Consider the following 15,711-nt stretch of genomic DNA (forward strand, 5'->3'; position numbering starts at 1 on the left):
AAATGTCTACCCTCATCGCACTAAATTTCTCTTCCATCCTCTCTTCTATTCTCTCCTCCATTTTTGCCAGTTTATCACTCAATGTTACTAAAATTACCTGGGCATGCTTTTCAAGGGCATCTTCTAAATCCTTCGATGTCAATGCAGCAGGAGGAAGCAAAGCTTGCAACGATGTCTGTTGCACCGCAGAAGTTCCAGCACTCCGAAGAGTTTTTGAAGGAGGTTTAGCCGCCATCTTTTACTTTCACTTGTGACGCACTTTCACTTTAAGTTTAGAAAGTCCATTAAACTCGAGAGTAAAATATAATAATCCTCTTCACCTTTTCCTCTTGTACCGCTCTGCCTGCTCCTTTTATTCCATAGTCTTTCCTTCAGGCAGGGGTGGTCGCAAACGCCTGGCTCTGCTCCAAGAAATCCGGAGCAGAGACGCTGACCAGCTGGGAGCGACCCAGGCTACGGGGGAGTTCGATCCTTCAGCCGCCCAAGCTTTAAGCTCAGGCGGCCCCGGAGAACTCGACCCCTACCTGGGGCCTCACCCCCTCCTCTTCTCCTGAGGAGGGGGCTTCAAATTCACCCGAACAGCTGATCGGCGCTGTTTCGGGTGAAAATTACTCAGCTGAGCCGCGGGCAGCCCGAAAAGGCTGTCTCCGGCGCCGCGCCGCCACCGGAAGTCTATTTTTATTTATTTTTATTACATTTATTTTACCTACCTCGGAAGGATGGAAGGCTGAGTGAACCTTGAGCCTGGTGGGATGCGAACCTGCACTAATTGCAGGCAGCTGGTGTTACTTAAGGAGGCATAAGCCCACTGCTCCACCAAGGCAGGCCCCCACTCTTCTGGTCTTCTAGAAATTAATTGAAACATAACTTTGCGGCCTTGTGTGGGGAGCCCAGAGTGTTTGGTGTCTTGAGAAGTCTCTCCTCTGCCTTTTAATCAATTTTTAACATCCCTTACTACTTTAAAATTGTACATATTGTTTTTATGCTTTTAATATTTTATTGTACACCACCCGGAGTCCTTCTGTAAGAGTGAGGGGTGGTTCTTAAATATGACAAAATAAAGAAGAAATTAGTTTTTGCCTACATTCCAGACAAGTCATCCTACTTTTCACTTATCACTATATTAAATTCACCCACCTATGTCACCAGTCTACAACTTTAAGGAAGGAGGAGGAGGAGGAGTTGAAAAAAATGGAACTTTGTAAAGAACTTGAAAAAACTTTGGAACTTTGTTATATGTGTTGATGGTAGCGAAAATGTTTTATGTGCAAAATGGAAAGATATATTAATTCTCACAGTGGAAGAATAGTTGGAGAAACCGATGGAACTAGCGGAGATGGCCAAATTATCTGCTTCAATTAAAGAGAAGAATATAGCTAACTTTGTTTCTATCTGGAAATTGCTTCTGGATTTCGTACTTGAGATAGAAAAACAATGAAACTTTATCTTTGGGTTTTACTGATTAGATAAGGTATTTTTTTCTCACATAAATGGCTAATATATACTGAGTATGCAAATGTATGCATTATGCATTATGTTTATTCAACTGCATTGAAGAGTTGGAAAAAATGCTTTTTCCTTTTTCCCCTTTATCCTACACTTCTTCCCCCTCCTTCTCAACTATTTTCATTTTAATTTGTATTTTATACTCCAATCAGTTTAATAAAATTATTTTATAAAAAAGATAGAAAGATGGATAGACAGACAGACAGATAGATCACTCATTTTTTTAACCTATTGAGGAACTGGCCTATAGAACAAAATTAAAGTGGCTTAAGCTGGGTCATCCCAGCTTCTGCCAACCTAGCAGTTCGAAAGCACGTAAAAATGCAAGTAGAAAAATAGGGACCACTCCGGTGGGAAGGTAACAGTGTTCCGTGCGCCTTTGGCATCTAGTCATGCCGGCCATATGACCACGGAGACGTCCTCGGACAAGCGCTGGCTCTTCGGCTTTGAAACGGAGATGAGCACCGGCCCCTAGAGTCGGAAACAACTAGCATGCATGTGCGGGGGAACCTTTACCTTTACCTTTTTAAGCTGGTTAATAGAATAAGACAATAATCCATATTGGACAAGAGCTTTAGAAAATCCAGGATTCTAATTGGTTGAAACAGTTGAGTCTATAGCATGACAGTGCAGCATTAACAGGAGCCTATTTATTGAGACAAGCTGCAAATAATAGAAATGACCTTCCAGTAATGCTGGAATTTGGGCATGTGTAATGTCTGTGATGACGCTTGATGCTTTGCCCTGAAGTAGAATGGCAATGGATGTGAAGAAATGAAATTGTATTTGATGTCAGCAAGTTTTCATTACTGTAACCCACACAACTGACAACACCACTACTTTTATCTCCATTCCTCTGTAGAGAAAACAACATCTCCCATATGCTACACATTACTTCTCACTCTAAAATTCTTTTTTTATTTTTCCTAGCAGGATTCCTGTGCACATATTCAAGAAATCCCACTCACAGTTATACGTGCATTCACAAGCCCTCTTACTTCATAAGGTGGTTGTGAAGATTACTGGATTCACACATTGCCACAAGCCAGGATTTGTTGCATAAATCCCAATTGGCTGGGCTTATATAACATGCTACAATTATAAACACAATGGCTGAATTCATACAGCGCACTAACCAAAAGTAGTTTTGGTTTTGAGCAACCTCCAAACTCAGTCTATGTGTATGGAGCACTTTGCTTTATTAGGAAAAGCAGTATATCAGCTTTCTCCAATATGATGCTCTCCATTCTGAGAATGTTGTACCTTGAGGGGGGAATAATAGGTTTTGTAGCAATGGAATAAGTGTACAGTCCTTTTTTAAACAATAAACATATAAACACTGTTCTTAGAAATTCTAAATGGCTAAGTTCATAGAACAAACAAGGTTTGTTTTGACTCGGTTATCTTTTGAGTGATCTGGAGTGTTACGCGAACCTTTTCTATTTAATTTATGATTCATGTATTATGCAAATCCAGAAAAAATGAGTATTTCATCTTTTCCTAACTGTTAATGGTAGTTCCCCTTTCCTGATACAACCCAGTGATCAATTTAGCTATTCTTTTGCCTTTCAGGCGTTTAGCTTCAGATTTAGGTTCCCCACGAAAAATATTATTTGTAAGTTAGAACTTGACAACCTTTAAATTTTAATGCACGGATGCTAGAATTGTATAAAATGTGTGGCGTATACGTTCATATGCTGCATACACACCACCCATACAAAAAGTCCTTGGTTAGCAATAGTAACTGGGACAAGAATTTCCATCATAAAAAAATGTGATTGTAAAGGGTGAAACCACATGACCACATCACTTAGTAATGAGAGAATCTTGGCAATCCTGTTGCCACCATTAACTGAATCCCACCAGTTGTTAGGCAAGGAGAGACAGTTTGGTGTAGTAGTGAAGGTGCTGGCCTTCAAACCAGGACATTGCAAGTTTTAGTCCCACCTTAGGTATGAAATCTGACTGGGTGACTTTGGCCCAGTCAGGCTCTCTCAGTGCAACTCACTTCCCAGGATTCTTATTCTGGGGAAAACAGGAGGAAGAAGGAGTATTAGATATGTTTGCCACCTTGAATTGCATATAAAATAAGAGGGGGAATATAACATAAAACATAACATAAAATAATGTAACATAACATGAAATACAATAGGACCTACCCTGATCCAAGTGTTTTCCAGCCCCAAGCCTTTGTAAGGACCTGCCTTCTCTAACCTATTTCCCCCCATCTCTGCTCTTTTGACTGACCTGCATAGTGACATTACTTGGCAATAGCAGTGGGGCTAGAGGCCCAGGGCCTTCAACAGTCTCAGCCAGCTGCCACAACACCTCTATTTCAGCCCCAGCACTGCTGGGGCCACCCACTGCCAAGGAGTGTTGTCTTAAGCCCCACATTGTAGCCAGCCATCGCAGTGTGCCAGCATAAAGCCCCAGTCGCCTGTATTCTGCCAGCCTTGCCAAACCCATCTGACCTTCGCCATTTTCTTCCTCTCACAAGGCAGCTGCTAGCCAAGCCGGGCTTTTTTCCAAGGCTGTGCATCCATCCCGTTGTCCAAGTTGCAAAAACCCTTGTGATGCTTCAGAAAGCTTCTGAGGCCTTCTGAAACTTTGTGAGAAGGATGGACATGATTTCTGGAATGGCACATGTGGCCTCAGGAAAAAAACCTGGATATAGACAGCAGCTGTCTCGAATAGGTGCCAGGCCCAGTACAACAGCAGTGGGAGAAAAGACAGCCAAGGTCATTTGGGTGCAGCAGGGCTGGAGGATTACAGACTGTGGGAGCTTTGCACTGTGTCCTTGGGGTGGCTGGCTATGACACTTGAGGTAATACTCCTCGGAAGCAGGTTTTGTGTGGAGTTGAAGAAAGTATTTCAGGCGCAGCCAGTTCTGAGATTGCCTAAGGCTCTGGGCTTCTACTGCAGTTCTAGTGCCATACTACTGTGCAAAGCAGCCAAAAGGGCAGAAATGGGGAGGGGAGATAGGTCGTAAGTGTGGGCAAGCTGCCAAGTACCCAAATTTTGATCATGTGGCCAACAGGCATGCAACAGTTATAGTCAGTGCTTTTTTTGTAAAAGAAAAAGGTGCTGGAACTCACACGTCATACAACCCGCCTTGCCTACCCTACAAGGTTCCATCCAAAAAAGGTGCCGGAACTCCGTTCTGAGCGTTCTATGAGAAAAAAAGCCCTGGTTATAGTTTTAGGGACTGAGCATAAATGCCACTGTAACTTTGAACAATTGCTGAAGTCATTAAGATACCATTGCTTGTATTAGGAATTCAATCTCTTCATAGGTCAACTTCTCCCAAGTACAATAATACAAAACCCAGGTGTGCAAATATTTTACACACCTTGTTTCCTTGAAGTAAAATCCCATGGCAATATTGGTTTTGGGGAGCATACGTGCATAAAAAGTGGGGTTGGACTATGAAAAAAAAAACCACCTGTGTGTCTACATTGTTATTGGGCAACACCATTATAAAAAAAGTCAAAGGCTTTCTTCACTGAAACTTAACTCCTGACCACCATAGCGATACGGAAGTGATCACCCATTGTGTTCTTGTGAAATACCTTTGTCGGGATCCACGGAAAGAGCCCAAAGAGTGGGGTTCAAATGTTCCGTTTCTTCGGAACTATTCATCAGAAATTTTTTTTAAAAAAAAAGTATTATAGAAGAATGGACTGTAAAAGTTCCCAACTTGGAGGATATGGCAAAGATTTTAGTGTACTTGAAAGACTATTTGCAAGAGAGAGATACTGTGGAGTAAATATGGGACTAAAAAGTATTATCCAGCATTTGAATAATTATTGATGTGATATTTATACCGTTTGGAGTTAATTTATATGAGTTACAAGTGCGATAGTTTTAATAGTTTATGATTGTTTGCATAAGGTAGATTATGATTGTTTGTATTCTTATACCCTGTACTTAGCTCTGGGAAGTCGGGGAAGGGAGGGAGGGGTTGGGGAGTGGGAAGGGGGTGGGGTGGGGTTGTGTTTTGTTTGTTAAAAATAAAATGTATTGTAAAACTTTTTAATAAAAAAAAGAAGTATGTCGAAGAAGCATAAATAAATAAATAAATAAATAAATAAATAAATAAATAAATAAAGACCCACAATATTATTCTTCTCTGCCATTTACTTGTTAAAAGAAATATTAGCAGCAATCGTATCCTGCAGGTCCATCAGCAGCAAGATCCTGCAAGTCTCGTCCAATAATAAGAGAAAGATGGGTCCCACATATCCCATTCAGCCTTAGGCGGCCCGACCCACAACGTCTAGCCGGGCTGCGAAAACAACGATCACGCAACGCTGCAAAACAAGCCGCCTTGCAAACATCCTGGTGCCACAGTCCCTTTGGCCAGAGGCAAGGGGACACGCCTGCCAGAGCGCATCGGGTGTGTCCCCCTTTTGCACCGCCAGTCAGCTTAGCCCAGGGGTCGGCAACCTCGGCTCTTTTATGACTCGTGGACTTCAACTCCCAGAATTCCTGAGCCAGCATAGCTGGCTCAGGAATTCTGGGAGTTGAAGTCCACGAGTCATAAAAGAGCCAAGGTTGCCGACCCCTGGCTTAGCCCGACCCCGTCTCTCTTCGCCTGTCTGCAGCTCCGCCCGAGCAGCAAAGAAGACGCGAAGTCCACGGGCGGCGCTCGGCCGACTCAGGCACGCAGCCTCGCTAGAGCCGCCGGGGGGGGGGGGGGGGAAAGCCAGTCCGACTCAGCGCGCATGCTCAACGCCGGAACCAGGCAAGGCGGGGTGGGGCTGAGGGAAGGAGGCGGGGCTTTCCTGCTGCTCTTGCTGCTGCTGCTGCTGCTGCGCCTCCGGGCTTGGAGAGTGGCGGCCGTTTGATTGGTGGGAGGGTCTGCGCGGCGACGCTTCCCTTCAGCCGTCGCTCCCTCCCTCCCTCCCTCATTCACCTGCCTGGAACCGGTCTCGCCATGGAGGTGCAGAAAGTAAGTGGGGGGGGGGAGCCGAGGGGCGGTATGCGTGCGTGCGTGCGTGTGTGGGGGGGAGCGGGGTGCTAAGAATCCCGCTCTAAGCTTCCTTTTGCCCCCCCCCACCGGAGGGCAGAAAAAAAAAATTGGGGCCCGGCAGAAGGAGGCCGAGAGGTGGGGGGATCGTCGAGCCGAGTGGGCCTCACCCCCCGCGAAAGGAAAGTCCTAAGCTCCCGAGCGTCTCGAGCAGCGTCTCGCGCCTGCTCCCTCCCTCTTTATTCGTTGGCCGGCGCGAGGCGACCCTTCGTGGGTGGCCCCTACCTGGCGAGCAGTTGATGCCCCTGTAGTGCGCGCGCGCGCGCGCGCGCGTGTGGCGGAGGGCGCTGTTCACGGTCATTGCTCTCCCTCCCTCCCCCCCCCCCCGCTCTCCCGGGCGACTGAGATGTCCGCGCCTTAGAGCGCCTGGAGGACTCAATGCAATGAGACCTCGCCTTTGGAGAGGGTGTTGTTTTTTTTGAGGGGGGCTATTAGGAAACCCCGAAGTACGGTAGCTGCTTTTTTGACTGCAGAGTCAGAAAACGGGGGTTAGTCTAACTGGGGTTAAGACTGCAACTCCCTATTTGCCCCAAAGCATGACAACTGCTTTCTCTGGTCTTATAGGGAGGGTTAGAATTCAGGGGTCTTCAAAACTTGGTCCTTTTGTGACTTGTGGACTTCAACTCCCAGAATTCCTCAGCCAGGCATGCCTGGCTGAGGAATTCTGGGAGTTTATTTATTTATTTATTTATTTAGTTATATTTATATACCGCCCTATTCCCTGAGGACTCAGGGCGGTTTACAGGGAATTAAAAATCCAGAATACAAAAATTAAGAACCAAATTAAAAAATATTAAATTAACCCTGTAGTCAGTTAAAGAGAACCCCAAATTAAAAATTCCTCCTCAGTCTGGGCCCGAGAGCTCGAAGAGCCAGGTCTTCAGGCCCCGGCGGAATGATCGAAGGTCGGGGGCAGTTCTCAGCTCCACCGGCAGCTGGTTCCAGAGGGCAGGCGCTCCCACCGAGAAGGCCCTATCCCTGGGTGTCACCCGCCGGCAGTCTCTTACCGGCGGGACCCTGAGCAGACCCTCCCTGTGGGAGCGCACTGGGCGAAGGGCATTTGATGCCGGCAGCAGGTGTTCCCTCAGATATCCCGGACCCAGGCCATGTAGGGCTTTATAGGTGATAACCAGCACCTTGAATTTCACCCGGAGGGCAACCGGAAGCCAATGCAGCTCACGGAGTAGAGGTGTTACATGGGAGTATCGGGAAACCCCCATTACAACTCGCGCGGCCGCATTCTGCACCAGTTGAAGCCTCCGAGTGGTCTTCAAGGGCAGCCCCATGTAGAGAGCGTTACAGTAGTCCAAACGGGAGGTCACAAGCGCATGAGTAACTGTGCGTAGGGCGTCTCGGTCCAGATAGGGACGCAACTGGCGCACCAGGCGAACCTGGGCAAAAGCCCCCCTGGGTTGAAGTCCAAAAGTCACAAAAGGACCAAGTTTGAAGACCCCCTAACCGTTAGATTGTAAGTCTGCTTTCTGGGCGTGGGCCCTTCCAGTTTCTCTGGTGACAAGGGGGTGAGGGTGGACGTTGGAGCCAACTGCTTGGTGGGAAAGATCCTGTGGGAAAAGGGCGCCTGGGAGCTGCTGGTTCCCTAACTGTGACCACTGGGTGGATTGCCAACCTTTTCTTGCCTTCCTTCGCTTTCCAAATAGGTTAAGTGAGAGATGGGTAAGATGAAAAGAGCTTTCCTTAAGTAAACTGTGTGTATGTGGGGGCGGGGGGGGGGAGGGAGGGGAAGGAAATAAAAATTATTTATAATCAAAGATATTCCAATAAAACCTGAATGGCTTTCTCCAATTCTACATTGCTTGGGCGGCAGTAGTGCTAATAGGATGTACAAGATGTTTGTAAAGCTGGCTAGCATACAGTTAAGTCCCAAAGGCATTTAATTTGCACATAAATCACAATACAGTTAAAAGAACTTTATTTATTGCACTTGTATTCTCCCTGCAGGAATTCCATTTCCATCCTAAAAACTGATGTGGTAATTTAGGTAGGGGATGGTCCTAATTGAATAGTAACAAACCTGAATGCTTGAAGTATTGCCTAGTCATAATCTGACACTGTGAAATTGGAGACAGTGGACCAAAACAGAAGGGGAAAAAATGTTTTGCATGCAAATTCTATCACTCAAGTGCATTTGTAATACAAGCGTATTGCTTAAGAATATCCTAGTCATTTGCAGTCTCAAAGAAGACTTAGGTAAGGTGAAACCCAAATGGAACTTTTAAAAGTTGTGAACTCTTAGATATGATTTTTAAAATACTTAGTGAAATAGTTTTAATTTTGAAGAAAGAAAAAAAACAATTATTTTTCTATTTGTTCTTTTACAATACAATATGAACAATTTTCATGTGTAGTAAATTCATTAGAATGAATGGGACTTTTCATGAAAAAGAGGAAATCATTAAAAATCCAGCTGTTTAGTTATGGATTTGTCGTCCTGTATTCATTTTTTAGTGTATGAGTGTCCTGGAACTTATTAATAGTATTAAAATTCATTTATAAACTTCTTTGCTAATCTTGTCTCTCACTACCTGGTGTGAACTGGGAATTGGAATAGGTTTCATTATACTAGACACTACATATATTAAGGCTGTTCATTTGAAGTATCAAGTTTTAGATGCTTTGTATCTAAATAGCATAATATAAGGAAATAGCATACAGGTTTTTTTTCTTGATGATGACTGCTCCTACAGTGTAAATGGGTGTGTAAAAAAGGTTAGAAAATTGTGACTACAGGGTCATCAGCTTACAACTACTCATTTGACTACTTGTTATAATGACACTGAAAAAAGTGACTTATGACCATTTTTCAAACTTATGACCATTGCAGCATCCTCATGGTCACATGATCAAAATTTGGATACTTAGCAATGGACTTGTATTTATGACAGTTGCACTGTCCCTGGGTCATGTGTTCACCATTTGTGATCTTCTGACAAGCAAAGTCAGGGGCCAGCTGCACCTAACAACTGTGTTACCATACTAACTTTAACAACTACAGTGACTCACTTAACAAGTGTGGCAAGAAACATCATAAAATGGGTCAAAACCCACTTAGCAATTCTCTCACTTAGCAAAAGAAATTTTGGGCTTAATTATGTAAGTTGAGGATTACCTGTATTATCTTCAGTGGCAGCAGAGGATATAATTCTGTAACATGCATCTGATGGCATTTCCTTCCATTTAATGATTTTTTTTAAATGCCATTCACTACAATTTAAAATTGCCTGTTAATTTAAATAAAGTCTTGACAGCTGCTATATACAGAAATATTTCCTTTTCATATCAAAATGCAAATGTTGCTTTTAAAAGTAATATTTTTGTTAATCAGCTTGGAATTCTTCCAAGTGTTTTTTAAAATCTTGATTAAGATTTCTGTCATAATGTATGTCTGGAAATTTTTCAGAGTTTTGTTCATTAGTGGAACTATACATAATTATTGCTCATGATTAGCAAAATCTAGGCAAAATTATAATTTTCATTTGTCCATTGCAACGCTTCCTTTTTTATTCCTCTAACTATTCAAACTTTTGTGGGTTTCAGCTTAGTATCTTTTAAATTAATTAAAACAATGCTGATCCCATTAGCAAAATACTGTTGGATTAGCTGGATAACTGAGGTCATTGCAAAGTGTCTGAGTTTAGGTTCACACTATAGATTTAAAATATTGATGATTGTTTTGTAAATTATATAATGCATAATTTGGTAGTTACATCTGTGATATACAATAATATTAACTTTAAATGTCTGCCTTCATTTGATAAACTTCAGTTTCTAGTCTAAAGAATAGTTTTTAAACTTTCATAGTGAGATAGTTGATAAGTGAAAATAACACATACTCGTAACTTAAGAAAGACTACAGTGGATATTTTTGGCACATTTCAAAAGAAACTTTTATTTTCAGATTAGATTCTGCCTTTTTATCAAGAAAGTGTGAGTTCTAGTCCACCTTAGCCATGAAAGCATCTGGGTGACTTTGGGCCAGTCACACATACACAACTGACTTCACAGGGTTGTTGTGGGTTGAAAAAAGGAGGCAGAAGGTATGTTAGATATGTTTGGCACCTTGCTTTATTTGTAAAATAATAGTGGGATACAAATAAATAAATATGAAATTCATTCTACATTATAAGAACTGCAATCAAAATGAAAGTCTATAAATGTTTATTGGATCCAAAGTATAATCAAAGACCATTAGCCATTCTATTCAACTAGAGCAGTGATGGTGAACCTTTTAGAGACTGAATGCCCAAACTGCAACCCAAAGCCCACTTATGTATCATCAGGTGCCGGGTGGGTGTGGCCCACTGGGTGGGTGTGGCCCACTGGGTGGGTGTGGCCCACTGGGTGGGTGTGGCTGTGGTAATGGCAGACTGGGCGGGACTAAAAAGTTCAATCAATTCCAACTTTGTGAGATCTTTTTTTCCCCATGATAAGTTGAAAATGATTGATTGAACCTTTTTTTTTGCACATGGTGGAGGCCTAAAACAAAAAGGTTTTATAAAACCCAGCTGAAGGCCTAGGACAGGGGTCGGCAACCTTGGCTCTTTTATGACTCGCGGACTTCAACTCCCAGAATTCCTGAGCCAGCATAGCTGGCTCAGGAATTCTGGGAGTTGAAGTCCGCGAGTCATAAAAGAGCCAAGGTTGCCGACCCCTGGCCTAGGACTAGGGTGATGGTGCGTGTCCTCACAAAGAGGGCTCTGCGCGCTACCTGTGGCACGTGTGCCATAGGTTTGCCACCATGGGCCTAGAGTCTGGTAATAAAAGCATCATGTCAGCTGAAGTTGAAACAATATGATCACTATGACATAAGTAGCATACGTTATATAAAGTTTCAAACTGAACAGAATGTAAAAGTGTAGTACACTCTTAAGTCCAGGGCTAATTAAATGTAGCAGAGGCTAAAAGTATGGAATTTTTTTAAAAAAAGTATCATTACTCTATTTATTAGAATGCTAGACCTATAGTTAATTTTAAAACAACAGTGTTTCAAACAGGGATGCTACAGTAAACTCAGAGTGGTGCCATAGGATATTTGGTTACATTATAATCAGAACGGTTAACTGAGTTTGCTATGGTGACCCAAAGCACTGCCATGCACAGTAGGGAGCTGCTAGGGGCATAATCCTAGAAAATTTTGGAATCTGCAATAGAGTGAAAATCTCTTCATCCTTTGCAAACTATTTTTAGTTGTGATAGCAATACAGCAAACCTAATGATTGGGCAGCATCCTTCTTCTGCCAGAGATGATAATGTATGGTGTATACCTTGATATGAACAAGTGGGATGCTAGCACATATCTCTGATGAATCTTTGTGTTTTCCTGGGTCCGTATTAGATAAATTACCTTAGACTATGATAGGCTTTAGGGAGATCATTTTAAGATGTAGTTGTTACATGTTTTTGTTCTACTCTTAATTAATCCATCAACATGGTTTTCAAATGCATAACATATAATTTACCATATCATGGTTCCAGATATAATACCATAGAGCAGAAAGTCATATTATCTTTTCTCTGTGACATTTCTATCAATTGGAATCAAAGGATCTCATCTATTTCAGCTTCTCCCTTATAAGGCTGATATTATCATCTCTTTGTGCTCCCTTTATTGAAGATAAATCTTACTGATAGTTCTCAATTTACAATTGGTTCCTTAGCGACTGTTCAGAGTTAAGATGGTATTTACAACCCAATTTCAAAGTTACAATGGCTGCGCACGTACACACACACACACACACACACACACACACACACGTCAGCATATTTTGGCTGCTTGGCAGTGGGCTCACCTTTATGGTTGTTTGCAGTGTCCTGCGGTCATGTGACCATGATTTTTTTAAAAATTGTTGGTTTCTAAGATTTATTTCCAGTTTCAAGGAAAAATATGCCCATGGGGTAAAATTTATATGCTTAATCACCATGGCATTCACTTAATGACTCCTGCAAAAGCAACTGCAATGATTTATGACTGTAATTCTGGGCTCAGTTATGGTTGAAAGTTGAGGACTACTTGTATTTCTTTTTTAACACTTTCCCAATTATACCAGTAATTCTATTCTTCATGTTCAGATATCCTATGTCTACTGAGAGGCAGTGTTTTAGTATCATAGCCAGTTTGTCAAAGGAGGCAAATAAATAACTGTGGACCATTTACTAGATTAGCCTTTAAGGGTTTGTACTCTGAAATTTTCGACATCCTGATTTAACACCTTTAAGGTCTCTAGTCCGCTTTAATTAAATTCTGTTTGTATCTAATGTCAAATCAGTTTGGACCAACTGAGCATTATTTGAAGTTTTAATAATACAAATAGTCTTAAATGAAAGATGTCAAAGTAATGTTCCAGATTTGGTACATATGCCCACGCCTCTTTTATGTTTTTGTTTAACAAGCATTCTTGTAGCTGAGTAAGATAAAATTATTTGCCATATAATAAAGCTGGCTTGTAGATGAATTTTAGGGCGTAATCCGTATCTGGATGAGATCGGCACAGGGCATGAACAAGTCAGTATTAAGTTGCTCATAATCATTTACAGTGTCTTGTAAAGCAGCTTTCCCCAATGTAACACTTGCACTTCTGTTATTACTGGAATTCTAATTGCCACGGCCAAAGGCAGTTCTAACATTGGGGAAAAAAACTACTATATAACTGTCAGAATTAATACATGTTTAGAGACTGCTTGAACTTGCAGGTCTCCTACATAATGCAGTAATGAGAAAAAGAGCAGAAATTTCCTGTCTGTTTAAATTTTTCAGTAATGAAGAATTTATAGGACATATTTACAAAAGTAATTTGAAATAAAATATTGAATCAGATTGGAGATGCAGGCAGCCTGAAAACTTGAAAATTGCTACAAATTGCATAGAATTTGAGCGTATGAGACTCGCTCCATTTTGCTTCTTGCAAGTGTCTCTTGGAGGTTTTTTCCCCCCACTTTGGACAACAAGGGCCAGTGGGTAGACTTCAGCAACTTTTCAGATTCAAAGTAAATGTTATTTTAGTGAATAAATATTTAGAAATAACTTTCTAAAGTTGGCCTGAATTGTCTTTAGTAAATTGGAGTGGAGTGACATTTTAGATTGTTTTGACATTTTGCAAAAGAAAATATTATTAATGTGGACTTAAGTTGTGCGTAATGTTGAAACTAAATATATTTCATAATGATGAATACATAATAAAGAGCACGTGGTATACCTATTGTGTATTAGGTAGATTATAAAAGGGGGAAAAAAAACTTCCCTGTTGCCTTGTTCTTGCCTGTTTAGTATGGATTAAGGACTCTACCAATTATATTTGTTATTACTGTGTGTTTCATTTTACACAGGGAGACACTTTTATCATTTCCTTCATGCCTCACATTCACTTTGAGCAATTTGATGCCCTGCTCTCTTTATCACTAGTGTAGATACCATAATATTTCTTATCAGGATCATCTTTGCGTATGCTCAGACCACAAAGTTAAGTTGGTAGTACAAGTGTTGCTAGACTGCCTCTTATTTCTTATTGAACAACAGATTTGCAAATATCATGATCAGCAGCTGCAAGATCACTGGACTGAAACATCCAAAAGTTATACTGTAGCTATGACAATTAGAAAATAGTGGGTCTGTTTACAACTAACTAACCCCAGGCTGTATATCGTTTCATACCTGTCTTCAAAAGTCTGCGGGCTATCTTGTTCCAAGCCTTCCCATCTATCTGTATACAGAATCTTGTTATATTTTGCAACATTTCATCTCTTGTCAGGTTTGACTTATTATGTGGACTTCTGCTGTGCTACAAATGTTACCGCTGGTGTGTTTTTTAAATCTATTTTAATCAATTGTACATCTCTTTGTTTTCTTTCTTCCCTCCTTTGATCTATGTCCCCTTACATAAATAAATATGAAAATATTGTCTGCTTGTTGAATTTGTTCTTATTCTAACAAAATGAACATACATATATTGACGAATGCATTCTGTTTTTAGGAAGCGTTGCAAAGAATTATCTCCACATTGGCACATAAAAATGATGAAATCCAGAACTTTATTGAAACTTTAAATCACATTTTGGAAGGAGTACAGGTATGTTAGATCCTTGTAAACTGATTGATGTTTCTGAAATAATATAAGTAAATGAGCAATCCTTCTGACCACTCCAGCAAGGAAAAAGCAGTGGGAGTTCTAATTGGAAAATATTTTTTTAATATTAATAGCAAAACCCTGCAAGAAAATATTTTTTTAAAATATTTTAGGCAAGAAGGGAGATGGAAGGGAGTTGTTTGGAAGAGTGGGGACACTAATTCCTAAATCCCTTGGGTCTTTAAAAATTATGTACATTCATACATTTTATGCGAATAATACATAAAGAAGAAAAATATTTTGTCCATGGAAGATTATGAAATCAAGAAGCAATGCAACCATATCCCTAAACAGCATGCTCAGATGCTTTATAAAACATTGTTACCTGGATTTTTCCCCATTTTCCTCAACCCCAAAGGCAACTGGGATTATGGCTAAGTTGAAATTGCTAGTAGAAGTGAAGTGGTATTCAGCCTGTCCTTCAGCAACTGTTACTTCGTTATTCTGGGCATTGAGAAGAATGCAGCGCCATTAAGCAAAGGAAGTCTCTAGTACAGTAGTGGCATCGACTATATTATTTCTTTTCTACTAATTCACCACATTTTCATATTGGACATGAGAATTAAGGTTCCTCTTAAATATCTGGCATAGAAGTATAGCAGGTTAACAGGGGTAATGAAATTTCACCTTTGTAAGGCTAGCCAGCTTATTTCTGTGGTTGATACAGTGCAAACAAACATTTGCCTCATACATCTTGCAAAAGAACAATGGTCTTGTGGAGACAAAATTGAGGTGTGTACCTTTGCTGCTAGTCCACTAATTTATCTGCTGAGAATGTAACAAATTCTATTTGTGTTTAGTATAGAAAGCCAGTAGTCTAACAGAGAGGCCAGAGAACGTTCTGTTAATTCTTTATGTCTATGTTATAAGTAAAAACTAATTAAAATTAATTGCAGAAGCTGATTTATGAATCTTATATGGCTAACTGACCTCTGTGTCATGAAGCCAAAATTTCCATAGGTGCTAATTATTATTTGACTTCTGATACTGAAATAATTATTTTAGATGGCAAGAGTATAGAATAACCCCCTGCACACG

The 15,711-nt window shown here is 41.1% G+C and overlaps 1 protein-coding gene across 4 annotated transcripts in view; it reads left to right on the forward strand.

The window, feature by feature from the left end:
• Positions 1 to 6,287: 6,287 nt before the first annotated feature.
• The window catches only part of FSD1L (fibronectin type III and SPRY domain containing 1 like), a 42,187-nt gene continuing 32,763 nt past the window's right edge, over positions 6,288 to 15,711 (forward strand). For all 4 annotated transcript variants that reach the window (XM_083357185.1, XM_083357186.1, XM_083357187.1 and 1 more), the window contains exons 1-2: positions 6,288 to 6,457; positions 14,521 to 14,616. In XM_083357185.1, the coding sequence (XP_083213311.1) occupies positions 6,443 to 6,457; positions 14,521 to 14,616 (111 nt within the window). In that variant the 5' untranslated portion in view covers positions 6,288 to 6,442. The remainder of the gene's footprint in view (positions 6,458 to 14,520; positions 14,617 to 15,711) is intronic.

Source organism: Vipera ursinii (genome assembly GCF_947247035.1).
Source record: "Vipera ursinii genome assembly, chromosome: 2".
NCBI classification, from domain to species: domain Eukaryota; kingdom Metazoa; phylum Chordata; class Lepidosauria; order Squamata; family Viperidae; genus Vipera; species Vipera ursinii.